The sequence below is a fragment of the Pelophylax lessonae genome, assembly GCF_965119305.1.
Source record: "Pelophylax lessonae genome assembly, chromosome: 3".
NCBI lineage: Eukaryota > Metazoa > Chordata > Amphibia > Anura > Ranidae > Pelophylax > Pelophylax lessonae.
The window spans coordinates 646995529-647012592 of NC_138770.1; the positions used below are offsets into that span (position 1 = coordinate 646995529).

A 17064-nucleotide genomic window follows, 5' to 3' on the forward strand; every position below is an offset into this window, starting at 1 on the left:
TGAAGCCATTGATGAGTGCGGGGTCCATATCTGTGATGGCATAGTCTACCACACTGCTGCCTACATGGGAGTTTAGCGTGTACCTTCCCAGAGAGTCTCCCTTGGTATGGCCGTTGAGGATATAGAGCCCCAGACTGCGGCACAGATTCAGCAATTTTCTTCCATTTTTGTTGATTGTACTGTCATAGCTGTTTCTTTGTATCTGTATCAACCCATGACCGTAATTTGCAGGGCCCAGTATGTACGTGTTGCCATCAGAACTTGTATAGTCCTTTTCTCTTCCTGTTCTAGCATTGAGGTCTCCAAAGATGAGCACTTGGCCCAGGGATTGGAAGTGAGCTACCTCACCTTGTAGGACCTCATAAATATCTGGTCTGAAATATGGGGACTCTGGTGGGGTAATGTATGCTGCACATAAGTAGATATTCGACTCAGAGGCCAGGATGGAGCTACTTATTCTGATCCAGATGTGGCTCTCTCCTTTTTTGATTGCATTGATGTTGTCATGTAGCTCCTCCTTATACCAGACTAGTATTCCTCCTGAGCAGCGACCCTGTTTGATGGTTTTATCCTTCTGTGCGGGGACAGAGAATTCCCTATAGCCGATGGGTACTGTTGGTTTTTCCTGTGCCCGAGTCCATGTTTCCAGGAGGATTTGTATGTCTGTCTCATGTAGTCTTTGTGTGAAGTCTGGATCGTTTACTTTGGATCCGAAGGCTGAAGTGTTCAGACCCTGAATGTTCCAGCTACTAATTACTAAAGATGACATTTTGTAGTTTATATACCTTGCAATGGGTAAATTTCCAGTGGCAAACTGGGTTTTGGGTGGTTGTCTCTGTCTTTTGTGCTTTTTGAGCTCATAAGTATATCGCATAATGTGCTGAGGAGGATGGATCTTATCTCCTCCTCCTCCATTTCCCTGCTTTTTAGTCCTGGGGCAGGTGGTTTCCTCCATTCTTGCAATCTTTGTGGCCCTGTTTTTCCCTTTAGTGTGTTGTATTGGGTTAGTGGTGGGGCTTGGGGTCTTGTGATTGTTTCTGTCTGAGAATGTTTTGTGCCAGGTTCAGGGTAGTGAAATCTCCCAAGAACAATGTCTTTGAATTCTCTCGCCAGGAGACTGACCCCTTGTTTGTTCAGATGTTTGTTGTCATAGAGGTGTTGGGGCATTATAAAAGGGTGTTGTGCCAGGTGAATCAAAGGTTTTGACCTGGTTTTGTCTGCCAGCTCTGTGTTGATTTGCTGGGTTATGTCATTTGATATATCCCTTCTTGGAAGAAGGGAGGACAGGATTACTTTGGACTGTGGAAATTTTTGTTGTGCAGTCTCTGTTAGTTGTAATAATTTGTCCACAATCACTTCCTGCTGTTCTTGAATGTTGTTTGTTCCTGTGTGTATGATGATATGTTTGGGGTTGGTGAAATATGGGTCGTTGATGACTCTTGTTGCCTGTTCAATTGTTGAACAGTGAATTTTGGAGACTCTTGTTCCTGGGAAGAGCCGTTTAGTGTTAAGGTATTTCCCATTTGAGTCTATTATTAAAACAATTTCAGGAGTTTGTTGCCTGTTCCTGTGGTTTGATGATGGATTGTTTGTGGTTTCTGGATTATTAGAGTCGTCTTGGCTATTGTTGGGCTTTGTAGTGTTAATTTTTGGGAGTTGATGAGTTCCACTAGTTTGTTGTTTGCTAATGGGTACTTTGTCTGTACAGACCATAGCCTTTGATTCTCTTTCCTGGTTGTTAATTATCATTTGTGATTTAAGTGTCATTACCTCTTCCTTCAGTTGTGTGTTTTCTTGCTGTATCCGTTGAATTGTAGATCGGATTTCTTCTAGGATAGATTCGTGTTCAGATTTCAGTGTTTTCAGCTCTTCTCTCAGCTGGTAATTATCATTTTTGTCACTTGACTGTCTTTGAAGCTGTTCTTTGAATTGTATAAAGTCTCTCTCAAGTTGAGATAAGCAATCTCTGAGCACTGTGGGTGAGGGGATATCAGGCATGTCTCTGGACATAGTGTCTTTTTGTATCTGTTCCTCATGATTTTTGACAGGAAATTTTAGATCCATATAGACCTTGGCCTGATCTTTAATTTGTGGGAAGACCTGTTTAAGCTCTTCTAATCTTTCCTCTGTGCCTTGCGCCATGATGGTGCCATTGTGATATATGTTCAAGGTGAGTACAGCGCAATCGTCCTCCTCGTCATCCCTGACCTTGATCTGCCGGCCCTTGCAGATACCTCCTTTTGTAATAATATTGTAAAATTTACAGAAAGCTGTATGCCAGGCTTCAGTGTACTCAGTATGGAAAATCAAATTTGTTATCTTTCTGCCATGTTCACTATTGGAAAAGTCAGCAAACAGAGTCTCTGTGTTTTGCTTGAGTAGTTCCTCTTTTATGGCTTTCTTTGTTGGTTTGCTCATTCCTTTCTCTGTATAAACAATCTCCGAAAAGTCAGACCCCCTGATGACTTTGGCTTGTGTAGGGGAGTCTGTGTTCAGGGTAATTTCTTTGTTCTGTTCCATTTTAAGTACAGAGATTTGCTTAAAAAATATATGTATAATTTCTTTATATTTGTTTGTTGTTGGTGTTCTAGTAATAGTCCTACCTTGTGTTTCTGTTTGCTTGAATCCTCAGCCTTTGATGCTCTCTGATGCTGGATACTCGTCTGGTCTTGGAGTTTTTTGCACTTTTGTCTTTATTCTCTTTTTTCCGTTAAATTCCATTCAATTTATTTCTTCTTGTTCATCTCTGTCTTGCATGTAGTTTCAGATTTCCTAGGTTTGTCTTTGCAATTTTGCCCATTGCAAGGTATAAAAGGTAAAAGTTTTCAGGAGCTCATCTTTAGTGCTGCTTGCTCTCTCTCTCCTCTCTCTCTCTCTCTCTCTCTCTCTCTCTCTCTATTCCCCCTTCCTCTCTCTCTCTCTTCCCCCTTCCTCTCTCTCTCTCTTCCCCCTTCCTCTCTCTCTCTCTTCCCCCTTCCTCTCTCTCTCTCTTCCCCCTTCCTCTCTCTCTCTCTTCCCCCTTCCCCCTTTCTCTCTCTCTCTCTCTCTCTCTCTCTCTCTCTCTCTCTCTCTCTCTCTCTCTCTCTCTCTCTCTCTCTTCCTCTCTCTCTCTCTTCCCCCTTCCCCCTTCCTCTCTCTCTCTCTCTCTTCCCCCTTCCTCTCTCTCTCTTCCCCCTTCCTCTCTCTCTCTTCCCCCTTCCCCCTTCCCCCTTTCTCTCTCTCTCTCTCTCTCTCTCTCTCTCTCTCTCTCTCTCTCTCCCTCTCTCTCTCTCTCTCTTCCCCCTTCCTCTCTCTCTCTCTCTCTTCCCCCTTCCTCTCTCTCTCTCTTCCCCCTTCCTCTCTCTCTCTCTCTCTTCCCCCTTCCTCTCTCTCTCTCTCTCTCTTCCCCCTTCCTCTCTCTCTCTCTCTTCCCTCTTCCTCTCCCTCTCATGAAATCTCAGGGGGTCGTGCTGGGATTTGCAGTCCTTCAATTTTAGAGGGAGTCATATCTGTTAAATAGGAAGGTGGGTGGGGGCGCCCAATTTTAGTCTTGCCTAGGGCAGCACAAAACCAAAATACACCACTGACTTTATGTAAGATATTGGCACATTACGCAGAATTGCTTGCATTGGTAATTGGTAAAGCCAAGCTCTATTTATTGAGTCTAGTATTGCATGTGCATAAGGATTTACAAGGGTATAAGAGCACAGCTGTCCACAACATGCCCACTTCAATATTTGATTCTTTGCACGGGCGTTTGATTTGTTTTTTGTACTAAAGTTGACTAAAAACCTTCACAATATAAGTTGGAATGGTTGTTTATTCTCTATGGGGGGTTGACACACCTAGTTAGGTCACACGATGGTAAAGTAAGAGTATAAACCATTAATCCACTCCTTGGCCGGAAGCTTAGTTTTTCCTTAAAAATAAAGAAATAAATAAAAATTCCATTTGAATAATTGATACCCTTGTCTTCCTATCGCATATCCAGATCCGCATTATACAGTATGTCTATGACTCATAGAATAATGGCTTTTTTCTTGTCATGTTCATTATATGGTTAACCCTCTACCTTGCAGCTGGCCCATAGTTTGACAATACATGTTTACTCGTCTAAGACGCAGGAGATCAACGAAGTAGCCGATAAATAATTCATGAGGCCAAAGAGTTGGCATTTCTCTCTGTCTTGCCTCTCTCGCTCCATTCATATTTCATGCGCTCTTGTACAAAGCCGCGAAAATACATTCGCCTACTATGGTGTTTGTCAGAGCAGTAGGAATTAAGTGGAGGAGACTGTGTTTCCATTTTATCCAGCTGTATTTATGAGTGCAACTTATAACATCCAAGTGAAAGATTTAGCACCAACATGTCAGAATTTTTTTTTTAAGAATTCAAAAACAGAATCACTGAGTTGGAAAAAGGATCACCCCTCTTACTGTATGTCAAAGAGGAGGAACCCCCCCAATGGGACTTTAACCACTTGCCGACCGCTCACATGGAGCGTACTGCGGCAAAGTGGCTCGATTCCGTCCAGCGACGTAGACCTACGTCGCTGGACTCCTCCTCTTGCGGGCGGCGCGCGCGCGCCGCCGGGGGCTCGCTCCCGCTGTATTCAGGCACAGCGGGAGTCGGGCCAGGGGATCGTCGGGGATCGAGTGAGGAAATCCGCCCGCTTGTGTAAACAAAGCAGGCGGATCTCCTATGTGACAGGCAGGGACAGATTGCAGGATTCAGCATAGCTGAACCTGCGATCTGTGTCTGTGTCACACAGCCCCCTCCCCCCACACACGTCAGTAAGCACCAGGCATATATTTAACCCCTTGATCACCAATAAAGTTAACCCCTTCCCAGCCAGTGTCATTATTATAGTAACAGTGCATATTTATAGCACTGATTCCTGTAATAATGTCACTGGTGCCCCCAAAAGTGTCAAAAATGTCAGTCAAGGGTCCGATCTGTCCGCCCCAATGTCGCAGTCCCGCGAAAAAAATTGCAGATCGCCACCATTACTCGTTAAAAAAAAAAAACAAACAATTAAAATGACAAATCTTTCCTGTAGTTAGTAGCTGCGATAACGTTTGCGCAAACCAATCAAAATACGCTTATTGCGATTTTTTTTTTTTTTTACCAAAAATATGTAGCAGAAAACAAATTGGCCTAAAATGTTAAAAAAATTTGATTTTTACATTTTTTTGGGGGGAATTTCATAGAAAAAAATGTGAAAAATATTGTTATTTTTTCAAAATTGTCGCTCTTTTTTTGTTTACAGCGCGAAAAGTAAAAAAAGCTCTGTTTGTGGGGAAAAAAGGACATAAATTTAATTTGGGTACAGCGTCGCTCGTCTGTGCAATTGTCCGTTAAAGTAACGCAGTGCCAAATCGCAAAATATGGCCTGGTCAGGAATGGGGTAAAATCTTCCGGTCTTAAAGCGGTTAAAAATACGCTCATTGAGAATTTTTTTGTCAAAGACATGTAGCTAAATACATTTTGGCCTAAATATATGACAAAAATTGAATATATTGGATATTTTTTAACTGTCAAAGTAGAAAAATATTGTTAATTTTTCAAAATTGTCGCTATTATTTTATTAATATCGCAAAAAATGAAAAGCGCAGAGGTGATCAAATACCACCAAAAGAAAGCTCTGTTTGTGGGGAAAAAAAGGACGTAAATTTAGTTTGGGTAGGGCGTTGCACGACCGCGCAGTTGTCAGTTAAAGTCGCGCAGTGCCAAGTTTCAAAAAGTGGCGTGGACGTAAAGCAGGAAAATCCTCCGGTCCTAAAGTGGTTAATTAAAGGTCTGCAAAAGTAAACCACTGCTATTGAGCAATGAAAGGAGTATTTTTATATAAAAAATATAATTTTATTTACAAAAAATTGTATAGAAAAAACATAACAATACATACATATAAATCAAATGGGTGGCTAGCCCTAAAATGACGACATCATGTGATAGCCAGGTACAATGTAGCAGTAAACATGAGTAAACCGTATGGTTATTAGGATGTGGTCTCACCATTAAACTCCTTATTCCCCCAACCAGCCCCTTATCTCTTACTGTATCTCTTACCGTATGTCAGTATTTTGTTGGACCACCTTTTGCTTTAATTCCAGCCTTTAGTTTGTTGGGATATGTCTCTACTACCTTTTACATATATGGACATTGCAATATTTGCCCACTCTTCACAGCAGAACTGCTCAAGTTCAGTTAAATTTGATGGTGACCTGTGGACTGCCATCTTCAAGTCATTTCACAGATTTTCAATGGGGTTGAAGTCTGGGCTCTGACTAAGCCGTGTGAGGACATTCACCTTTTTTTCCATCAACCACTGTGTGGTCATTTTTGCTGTGGGCTTTGGGTCATTGTCATGTTGAAAGGTAAACCTTTCTTCCATTGACCATTTTCTGGTTTAGGGCAGCAGATTTTCCTAATTTGACGCTTTTTTGCCCCATCCATTTTTCCTTCTATCCTGAAAAGTGCTCCAGACCCTGCTACAGAGAACGCCCCATAACCTATTTCCTACTCCATGCTTTACTGAAGGAAAGGGGTTATTTGGATGGTGAGCTGTATTGAAATTCCTCCAGTCATACGGTTAGGTGTTGAGGCCAGATAATAACATTTTAGTCTCATCTGACCATAACGCCTTTTTCCGAGTGGCCTCAGAATCTTCAAGGTGCGTTTTTTTAAGAGGGTCAAATGAGACTAAAATTAAATTATTTGGCCTCAACAACAAACATTATATCTGGCTGAAATCCAATACAGCTCACCATCCAAATAATACCATTCCTATAGTAAAGCATGAAGGTGGTAATATCATGTTGTGGGGGTGTTTCTCTGCAGCAGGGACTGAAGCACTTGTCAGGATAGAAGGAAAAATGGATGGGGCAAAATTTCATCATATTTTTGAGGAAAATCTGCTGCCCTCTGACAGAAAGTTGTCAATGGGAAGGTTTACCTTCCAACATGACAATGACCCAAAGCACACAGGAAAAGTGACCACACAGTGGTTGAAGGAGAAGAAGGTGAATGTCCTTGAATGGCCTAGTCAGAGCCCAGACTTAAACCCCTTTGAAAATCTGTGGAATAACTTGAAGACTGCAGTCCACAAACCTCACCATCACATTTAACTGAATATGAGGAGTTCTGCAAAGAAGAGTGGGCAAATATTGCAAAGTCTAGATGTGCAAAGTTAGTAGAGACATACACCAACAGACTAAAGGCTGGAATTAAAGCAAAAGGTGGTCCAACAAAATACTGACATAAGGGGGGTGATCCTTTTTCCAACTCAGTGATTCTGTTTTTTGAATTTATTTTTTCTTACATGTTAGTGTTCTATCTTTCACTTGGATGTTATAAGTTGCACTAATAAATACAGCAGAATAAAGCAAAAACTGTGTCTGTCTTCATTTCAGGCTGCAAAACAATAAAATGTGTTGATTTTAAAGGGGGTGATTCTTTTCTACCCCCACTGTATTTCATGTTTTTTTTTTTTTTTTGACTCGTAAAATGAAGTGTGTTTGTCCATCCAGAAATGCGATTTCAATTTGGGGTCAATAGTGTTGGGTTGAGCCCCCCAAAAGCACTTTTAGCATTTTATTCAGGGACTGAGATCTTGGTACTTGCTAACTTTCATGAAATTTTATCCAAGTAATTTTGTTTGATTGCTGATATATAAACCACATTTACATCTATCATTTCTTTCTTTGCTTTAGGAACTAGTGATTTCAATGCCTTGAATGTACCATTGCATAACAGAAGACATCAGGTTTGTATTATTTTTTTGTTATATTACTTATTCAAATTTCCATTTTAACCGCTTCCCGCCCGCCGCAGTTATACTGATTCGATTAGACACAGCAGGAGCCAGACCGCGGGAGGATCAGGCTCGATCACCGCCGGCCTCATGCGATCTTCGGCTAGAATGACAGAAGAGCCGCCTTCCTATGTAAACAAAGCAGGCGGTTCTTCTGTCAGAGAGGCAGGGAAAAATCGAAGCTGAATCACCGATCTCTCCCTGTCTCTGTCCAACCCATCCCCCCCTCCATAGTCAGTAAGCACTATTAGGCATACACTTAACCCCGTGATCACCCCCAGTGTTAACCCCTTCCCTGCCAGTGTCATTTATACAGTAACAGTGCATATTATTTAGTACTGATTACTGTAGTAATGTCACTGGTCGCCAAAAAGTGTCAAAAATGTCAGTTAGGGGTCCGATCCGCCACAATGTTGCAGTCCCGCTAAAAATCGCTGATCGCTGCCATTACTAATAAAAAATATGAAAATTCCCAACATCTATCCCGTAGATTGTAAACGCTATAACTTTAATTAAAATACGCTTTTTGGGATTTTTTTTTTCCAAAAATATGTAGCAGAATACATATTTGCCTAAACTGATAAAAAAAAAATTCAATTTTTTAATTTTTTTTTTTTTATTGGGAATGTTTTATAGCAGAAAGTAAATAACGTTGCGTTTTTTTTTTTTTTCAAAATGGTCGCTCTTTTTTGGTTTATAGCGCAAAATCTAAAAACCACAGAGGTGATCAAATACCACCCAAAAAAAGCTCTAACGCTAGTTAGTAAACGCTATAACTTTTGCGCAAAAAAAAATTAAAATGCACTATTTGGGATTTTTTCCCAAAAATATGTAGCAGAATACAAATTGGCCTAAACTGATAAAAAAAATTCAATCTTTTAATTTTTTTTTTATTGGGAATGTTTTATAGCAGAAAGTAAATAACGTTGCGTTTTTTTTTTTTCAAAATGGTCGCTCTTTTTTGGTTTATAGCGCAAAATCTAAAAACCACAGAGGTGATCAAATACCACCCAAAGAAAGCTCTAACGCTAGTTAGTAAACGCTATAACTTTTGCGCAAAAAAAAATTAAAATGCACTTTTTGGGATTTTTTCCCAAAAATATGTAGCAGAATACAAATTGGCCTAAACTGATAAAAAAATTTAAATTTTTTAAATTTTTTTTATTGGGAATGTTTTATAGCAGAAAGTAAATAACGTTGCGTGTTTTTTTTTTTTTTTTTTCAAAATGGTCGCTCTTTTTTGGTTTATAGCGCAAAATCTAAAAACCGCAGAGGTGATCAAATACCACCCAAAAAAGCTCTATTTGTGGGGAAAAAAGGACATCAATTGTGTTTGGGTACAGCATCGCACGACCGCGCAATAGTCAGTTAACGCAACGTAGTGCCGAATCGCAAACAATGGCCTGGTCATTAGGGGGGTAAAACCTTCCGGAGCTGATGTGGTTAAACTAAAATAGTTTGTTCTGTTCCCGTGCAAGAAAAATTTTGAAGTTTGTCCTTTCTGGAATTTTCATACGAAAAGTCAAAATAGGTCGTCGTAAGTTGTGTACACACTATACGAAAATCGTAGGAAAGTTCCTCGGACGAAAATGTTCTCCCATTTTTCTTATGTGTTCGAGCCTTAAAACAGAGTTCCGCCCAAAAGTGGAACTTTAGCTTATATGCTCCCCCCCCCCCCCCCCCCTCCGGTGCCACATTTGCCACCGTTCAGGCGGGAGGGGGGGTATGGGTACCTGTTTTTTGACAGGTACCCTTCCCCACTTCCGGGAGACAGTGCCACGGCGCTGTCCCTCGGAAGTTCGGCCCCCCCTCCTTTTTCCTTCGCCGCTGGGCCAATTACAAAGCACAGTGCGCTTCGCGCATGCGCAGTTGGGGCCCAGCTGTGAAGCCCAAAGGCTTTACTGCCAGGTTCCCTTACCCTGAATGGCTGCAGCGGCACCCAAAAGCCGATACGAAAATCTGCTCCGGGTGCCGACATCGCGGTGAACCCTGGACAGGTAAGTTCTAATATTTAAAAGTCAGCAGTATTTGTAGCTGCTGACTGTTAATTTTTTCATAGGGGGGCAGAACTCCTCTTTAAGCAGTGTCTACGTCGGCTGCTAGATGGAGATGACCATCACCATTGTACATTTACTCGTGCTTAGGTTGCACCAAAACGTGTTTTTTTTTTTTACAAACTGACAGCTGAAAGAAGAGGAGCTTTTAAGAGACAAACTGTAACCTGAACCTGACGTCTATGGTTTATGTACTTTAAAGCGGAGTTCCACCCAAAAGTGGAACTTCCGCTTTAGGGAGTCCTGACCCCCTGACATGCCACATTTGGCATGTCATTTTTTTGGGGGGGGGAGCGGGTACCTAGTTTTGACAGGTACCCGCTCCCACTTCCGCTCGGAGCGCCGCGGCGCCCTGAACGGAAGTTCTCCTCTCCCCCTCCCTCCCTGCAATCTTCTGGGACACGTCAGAGGTCCCAGAAGATTGCCGGCCAATCACGGCGCGCAGCGCGACTCGCGCATGCGCAGTGGGTACCCGGCTGTGAAGCCGCAAACTGTCACAGCCGGGTGCCCACGGCAGTGATGCTGGCGCCGAGGGAGAGGATCGAGGCTTCGGGCGGCCGCATCGCTGGACCATTAGACAGGTGAGTGAATGGCTGGAACTCCGCTTTAAGTTGTTGTTCGGTACATTACATGAATACAGTATTTTCTCTATAGAGTCTATAACCACTTGAGCTCTCGAAGATTTACCCCCTTCATGACCAGGCCATTTTTTGCGATACAGCACTGCGTTACTTTAACTGAAACTTGTGCAGGAATGCGGCACTGTACATAAATAAAATCTATTTTTTTCACACAAATAGAGCTTTCTTTTGGTAGTATATGATCACCAATGTTTTTTTTTTATTTTCTGCGCTATAAGCAAAATCGACAATTTTGCAAAAAAAACCCAATGTTCTTCACTTTCTTCTATAAAACATATGCAAAAAAAAAGAAATTGAAAAAAATAGAATTTCTTATAAAATGTAGTCCATTATGTACTCTGCTACATATTTTTGGTTAAAAAAAAAAATCCTAATAAGCGTATATTGATTGGTTTGCGCAAAAGTTATAGCATCTACAAACTATGGTGTGTATATGTGTGTGTATGTGTGTGTGTATATATGTATGTATATATATATATATATATATATATATATATATATATATATATATATATATATATATATATATATATATATATATATACTGGAATTTTTATTTATTTATATATTTTTTATATTTATATATTTTTTTTATATTCGTAATGGTGGCGATCAGCGACTTATAACAGGACTGCGATATTGCGTCGGACATTCTAACACTGACACCTTTGACACTTTGTGGGAACCAGTGACACTAATACGGTGATCAGTGTTAAAAATATGCACTGTCGCTGTACTAATGACACTGGCTGGGAAGCTGTGAAACATCTAGTGCGATCAAAGGGTTGAATGTGTGCCTAGCCAGTGTTTGTGTACACTACTTGTGGTCCTGTCACTGCTGACCCTTTCTGGACAGTACTAAATGGCCCTGTGCTGATCCCAATGCACCCTCCCAAAAAAAAAAAAAAATAATTTTCTAGCAATACACACCAAACTGAGCATGTGCAGAGTTTCCCCAAGGCTCTGTACTATCAGCAGAAGGATTGGGGACAGTAAAAGAAGGGGAGGACGAGAGAAGACAGGATTAAACAACCTTTTAAACAATGCAGAGGAGTAACCCCTTAGGTTCCACAGTGAGTGGACAAGCCTGCTTTCCTGCATATACAGACTGATTTAACTGTTGTGCGTTAAGTAACACTTTAAAGGAGATGTATAGCCAAAACTATTTTGGCTATGCTTCTCCTATGGATCACAGAAGTGCAGTTAGTTCTGCACTCTTGTGACCCATTTTCAGCTGACAGCAGACTAAAGCCCGCTGTCGGCTGACATCACTCAGCCAGTCCAGACTCTGGAAAGATCTGGACTTTAAAGTCTTTATCCACCCAGATGCTAGGACCGGCAGCTGGCTCAGCCTCTCAGCGAGCCGATAGGAGACGGAGTCTGCCACTCCTGCCCCCTTCCTTAGCCCAGCACTCCAGTGAGCACTGGAGGGGCAGAGCAGAGAGACGGTGACAGACACTCACTGTCTCGCTGCAACCTGATGACAGAGAGCTAAGTGATCAATGATGTTTGATCGCTTACTTCTCTGTGTTAGAGGCGGCTGGGATCAGTGCTGCAGCTATCCTGGTAGGTATGTTTATGTTCTCTTTTACCTTAGTGCAGAGAATGCAATACTTTCTTGAGCCCTATCTTGAACCAGCGCTGTGAATGAGAGCAGCGGCTCTCTCCCTCCTCGTAGACTCAGACACCGCAGCAGGAGCCAATCAAAGCCAGTACCAGTAAATAGGGAGTGATGGGCGGGGCCTAGTCGCAATCTGCGTGTCAATGGACACAGCGCACGGCTCAGGAACAAGCCCAAACAAGTGCCCCCATAGCAAGCTTACTATTGAGGCCACTCGGCAAGGTTGAGGTGCCAGGAGCACCGGCTGGGAACCCAAGAAGAGGAGGATGGGGGCTGTTCTGTGCAGAACCCTTACACAGAGCAGGTACGTTTTTGCACATGCCTTTAAACCACTTGCCGACCGCAATACATATATATACGTTGTGGTTTACTGGTATTATACCTGAAGCGATCAGCCATAACCCGGGTATTGTATTTTTCAGCTGGCAGCTGGCTTTCTCCTGAAAGCGTTCCGAGCGGTCTGCCCCCCCCCCCCCCGCCCGTCTCGTGGGCTTACTTTTTTCGCCGGCATGTCCGAGAAACGATCTGCTGCAGACTGGTCACAGAGGCAATCAAAATGTAGATCTGCTTTTATTGTCTCTATGGCCTTGGAGGACCGGAGCGATGTCATGATATCACTTCCGGTCCAGGATTGAAGTATGCAATTTTTTTTTTTTTTTTGGGGCCTTTTTTGACCCCAGATCTCTTCATAAAGAGGACCTATCATTCTTATTTCTATTACAAGGGATGCTTACATTCCTTGTAATAGGAATAAAAGTGATAAAAAAAAATTAAAGGAACAGTGTAAAAATAAAAAACAAAATCATAAAAAAAAATTTAAAGCGCCCCCTATCCCTTTGTGCTTGTGCTCAGATGCGAAAGCATACGTAAGAAGTCGTGCAGAGATATGTAAAAGTGTTCACACTACATATGTGATTTATCGCTGCAATTATTCCAATGCTCACCCCTCTGTAACGCTAAACAGGTAACCTGGAAAGGAGTTTAAAACTTTGCCAATGGAGTAGCTTAGTTTGTCGCTATGCCACAAGCGTGCGCATTTTTAAAGCGTGACATGTTGGGTATCTGTTTACTCAGTATAACCTCTTTCATACTATACAAAAATATTTGGGTATATATTGTTGGTACAAATTACCTTGATAAATAGCCCATACCCCTAAAGTAATTGAAACTATTAAACTTGAGAAAAGATGGGGCTTTGTATAGGCTGTTGGGAAGAGGAGAATCACAAATATTACACAGTTATAATAAAATGTTGTCTTTATTGTACATATATGTATAAAAAATATATGTCACATAGACATATATTCAGTAGAAATTATAAAAGAAAGAGAAACGCATGAGTAGAAATATATTCCCGTAGGGAATACTGATACAGTGTATCCCAAAGATGTTACGGTCTCTATGTAGCACAGTCTAGGGTCCCCAGCAAGCCGACGCGTTTCGCAGCAAGGCTTCCTCAGGGCCAGAGAGACCAAGGCAGACTGATATTTCCCACTGCGACAGAGACATAGACAAACACATGCGCTGAGGATATATATGAGCTATATATTGTTGTTGTGTTTTTTTTATTTCTTTAATTCATTAAAATGTATTTTGTTACATAAAAAATTGCAGTAATCGCCATTTTATTCTCAAGGGTGTCTGCTAAAAAAAAAAAAAAAAATTCTATAATGTTTGGGGGTATAAGTAATCGGCAAAAAAATACTGATTTAGGCCCCTTTCACATGGGCTTTAAGATCCGGTCCGCCTGTCAGTTTTTCAGGCGGATCTGATCAATGCTCCATGCAGCTCTATGGAGCAGCAGATGTCAGCGGAGACATCTCTGCTGCTATCCGATCCGGTCTGTGAAATCTGGACAGATGGAAACCCTATTTTCCATCCGTCTGGAGGATTGGATTGGATGAAAACAGACAGGCGGTCCAATCTCATCCGATCTCCCATAGAGGAGAGCATGGATCTGATAGCTCCGTCTCTGCAAAGTAAGTGGAGACGGAGCTGTCATCCGCCTTCTCAGCGGGGATCGGCGGATCAATCCCCGCTGAGAAAAACGGACTCTGTCAGGCACAACGCCTGTGTAAAAGGGGCCTTAAACTTTTAAACAAGTGTTCAGAAAAGACTTGGTCTCCAAGTGGTTAAAAAACTTGTGTATATACATTGTTCTTGGACAAGCTAATGGCCTGTACACACAATCCGAAAATCACCGCTTTCGAAGCAATTGTATTATAATCGGATCGTTAGTACAGAGCTTTAGAGAGCCAATCACGACAGTTCATCCAATATTATCCGATCGGAAAAGCACGATAATTTTTCCCATACGATTTTTCGTTTAATTAGTACAGTTGTTTTTCGAAAATACAATACAAATACTCTACAGCACATTACATGACTTCCGAAGTTTTATTCTGTTGTACAAGAATTTTGGTAACTTTAGTAAACTTTTTACGTTTGATATGTGACCATTACAAACAAGTAGTGACTGCCCTCACCTGTAACTGGTCACTGCAGCAAGGAGCATTGGAAAGGTAACGCATACGAAAAAAACAGACATTTCCAAACTCAACTTACCGACCAACCACATTGACCTGTCCAACAGTATGCGTTAAAAACAGGGGTTTAGTTGCACACATTTGCAAATACATGCGTAAGCTGCAGAGCCCCGGCAAGGCATCCCATTTTCTGTGGACCTAACTCTAATTTCTGTGAGTCTCCAACAATGGAAACGCATGAATTTAGATGGACAGTTGTAGGGCAGATGAACCGGAAAGGAGCCCATGGCATAGGGGCACACTCAACACCCAGCCCATACCACTATGGCAGCAAAGGTGTCAGCGAGTGGCCTGGCCAATATAAAATATGTGACTAGCATGCAAAAAGCCCCCAAAAACCTGACGATCTGTAGTCCGATTTTTGGATCGTGTGTACGGGACTTAAAGCTTCTGTGAACAAGGCCTTGCCATGTAGTGGAAATGTATGAACTATTAACTTCTTTTCAGCACCAAAAACTACCAGCACCCGTCTTCTGCTGTCATTGTAAGCTGATGTGGTGAGGAAGGTCTCCCCATGGAGCTCCAAGAGACCGGAGATCTTACTATGGCAGTTTAGGCGACGGGAGATCCATCGAGCTTCAGGGCTTTGGAATTCGATTTTGGATTAGGTTGCCTTTTACAATTTTGTTACTGCCCCCCCCCCCCCGGGCTGAAAGGAAATCAGAGTGGCTCACCCTCAAGAGGGGGCTATTCTCAGCCAGTCTCCCTAACACAGGAGATTGTGTCTGATAGTCAGATCCTCTACTGCTCAGTGTTCCTTTTCGACATCAGATATCTAAGGAGGTCAATAGCACTCCTGGGGGGGGGGGGGTACAGTATTACTGTACAACTAGCAGCTATCCCATTTCTCTATCGCTCATTGATAGATGCAGCTGTCCATGAATGATATATCACATCTTCCTGTAGGGGGCAGCATAACCCAATGGTCAAGAAGATATGAAACTGCGTCTGTCAATGAACTTCAGAGAAAAGTCAAAAATCCAGTTTTCTTTATCGTTCATTGACAGACGCAGCTTCATATCTTCTTGACCATTGGGTTATGCTGCCCCCTACAGGAAGATATGAAGCTGCGTCTGTCAATGAACTTCTGCGAAAAGGATTTTATGGGAAGTCAAAAATCCTTTTTTTTTTTTTTTTCCAACAGGTCAACTTTAAGCAAGTCTGTCTCCAAAAAATAAAGATTAAGAGAATGTAAAATACAGTAAAGCCATTACTTATACAGTACATTGCAGATAGTTAGTCTATGAACTCCATTGAATGTTGTCTGCCTCTCCTCTGCTGGTGTATAGAATGAATTGATGACTCCTCAAATTCCTTTTCCAGTTGAAGGCTCGGGAATTAGCCAGCCAGGCTCTGGCCTTTGTCCAGGATCTAGTCACTGCTCTACTGAACTTTCATACATACACGGAACAGAGAGTCCAGATCTTTCCCATAGACTCTGCAATCGATGTCATCTCGCCATTAAATCAAAAGGTAAAGGAACACAAGCATTTTTTATGACTTTGAATGTGAATCTGTTTAACTCGTGATTCTCCCCCCCCCCCCCCAAATGCAAGAAATAGCTCATTTAAACCCAAGAACAAAAAATGAATATATTTCAGTTTATAAGTGCTGAGATGTGGTGGTTGTATTAGGCCCCATTCACACCTTGAGGCTCCAAACCACTGGAGGAGAAAAAAATCAATGATTTTCTATGGAATACCAAAAGTATTGGGACGCCTGCCTTTACACGTACATGAACTCTAATGGCATCCCAGTCTTAGTCCGTAGGGTTCAATATTGAGTTGGCTCACCCTTTGCAGCTATAACAGCTTCAACTCTTCTGGGAAGGCTGTCCACAAGGTTTAGGAGTGTGTCTGTGTGTCAATGTTTGACTGTTCTCCCAGAAGCACATTTGTGAGGTCAGGCGCTGATGTGGATGAGAAGGCCTGGCTCTAATTCATCCAAAGGTGTTCTATCGGGTTGAGGTCAGGACTCTGTACAGGTCAGTCAAGTTCCTCCACCCCAAACTCACTTATCCATGTCTTTATATGGACCATGCTTTCATGTGCATGTAAAGGCAGGCGTCCTAATACTTTTGACAATATAGTGTGTATGTATTTCTTTTAAATCTACAAGGAACGTGTTCTTCATCAAAATAATCTTAACTGAATAAACAGGAACGCATTTGCGACTTAACTGGAGAGTGCAAAATGTAGTGCAGCTGTGCATAGAAACCAATCCGTTTCCAGGTTTTATTGTCAAAGATTAAAGAGGAAGTAAACCCTCCTCTGACACTTGTACCTATAGGTAAGCCTATGATAAGGCTTACCTATAGGTACTGTAAATATCTCCTAAACATGTACCGTTTAGGAGATATTTACCTTACATGCAGCCAGTGACATCACTGGCGCATGCGCTCTGAAGGAAC

At 42.0% G+C, this 17064-nt stretch overlaps 1 protein-coding gene across 1 annotated transcript in view; it reads left to right on the forward strand.

Annotated features, from left to right (window-relative positions):
• PPP1R21 (protein phosphatase 1 regulatory subunit 21) overlaps positions 1 to 17064 on the forward strand; it is a 247552-nt gene that overhangs the window by 107144 nt on the left and 123344 nt on the right. The window contains exons 8-9 of the mRNA XM_082252349.1: positions 7692 to 7744; positions 15978 to 16127. Of these exons, the coding sequence (XP_082108475.1) occupies positions 7692 to 7744; positions 15978 to 16127 (203 nt within the window). The remainder of the gene's footprint in view (positions 1 to 7691; positions 7745 to 15977; positions 16128 to 17064) is intronic.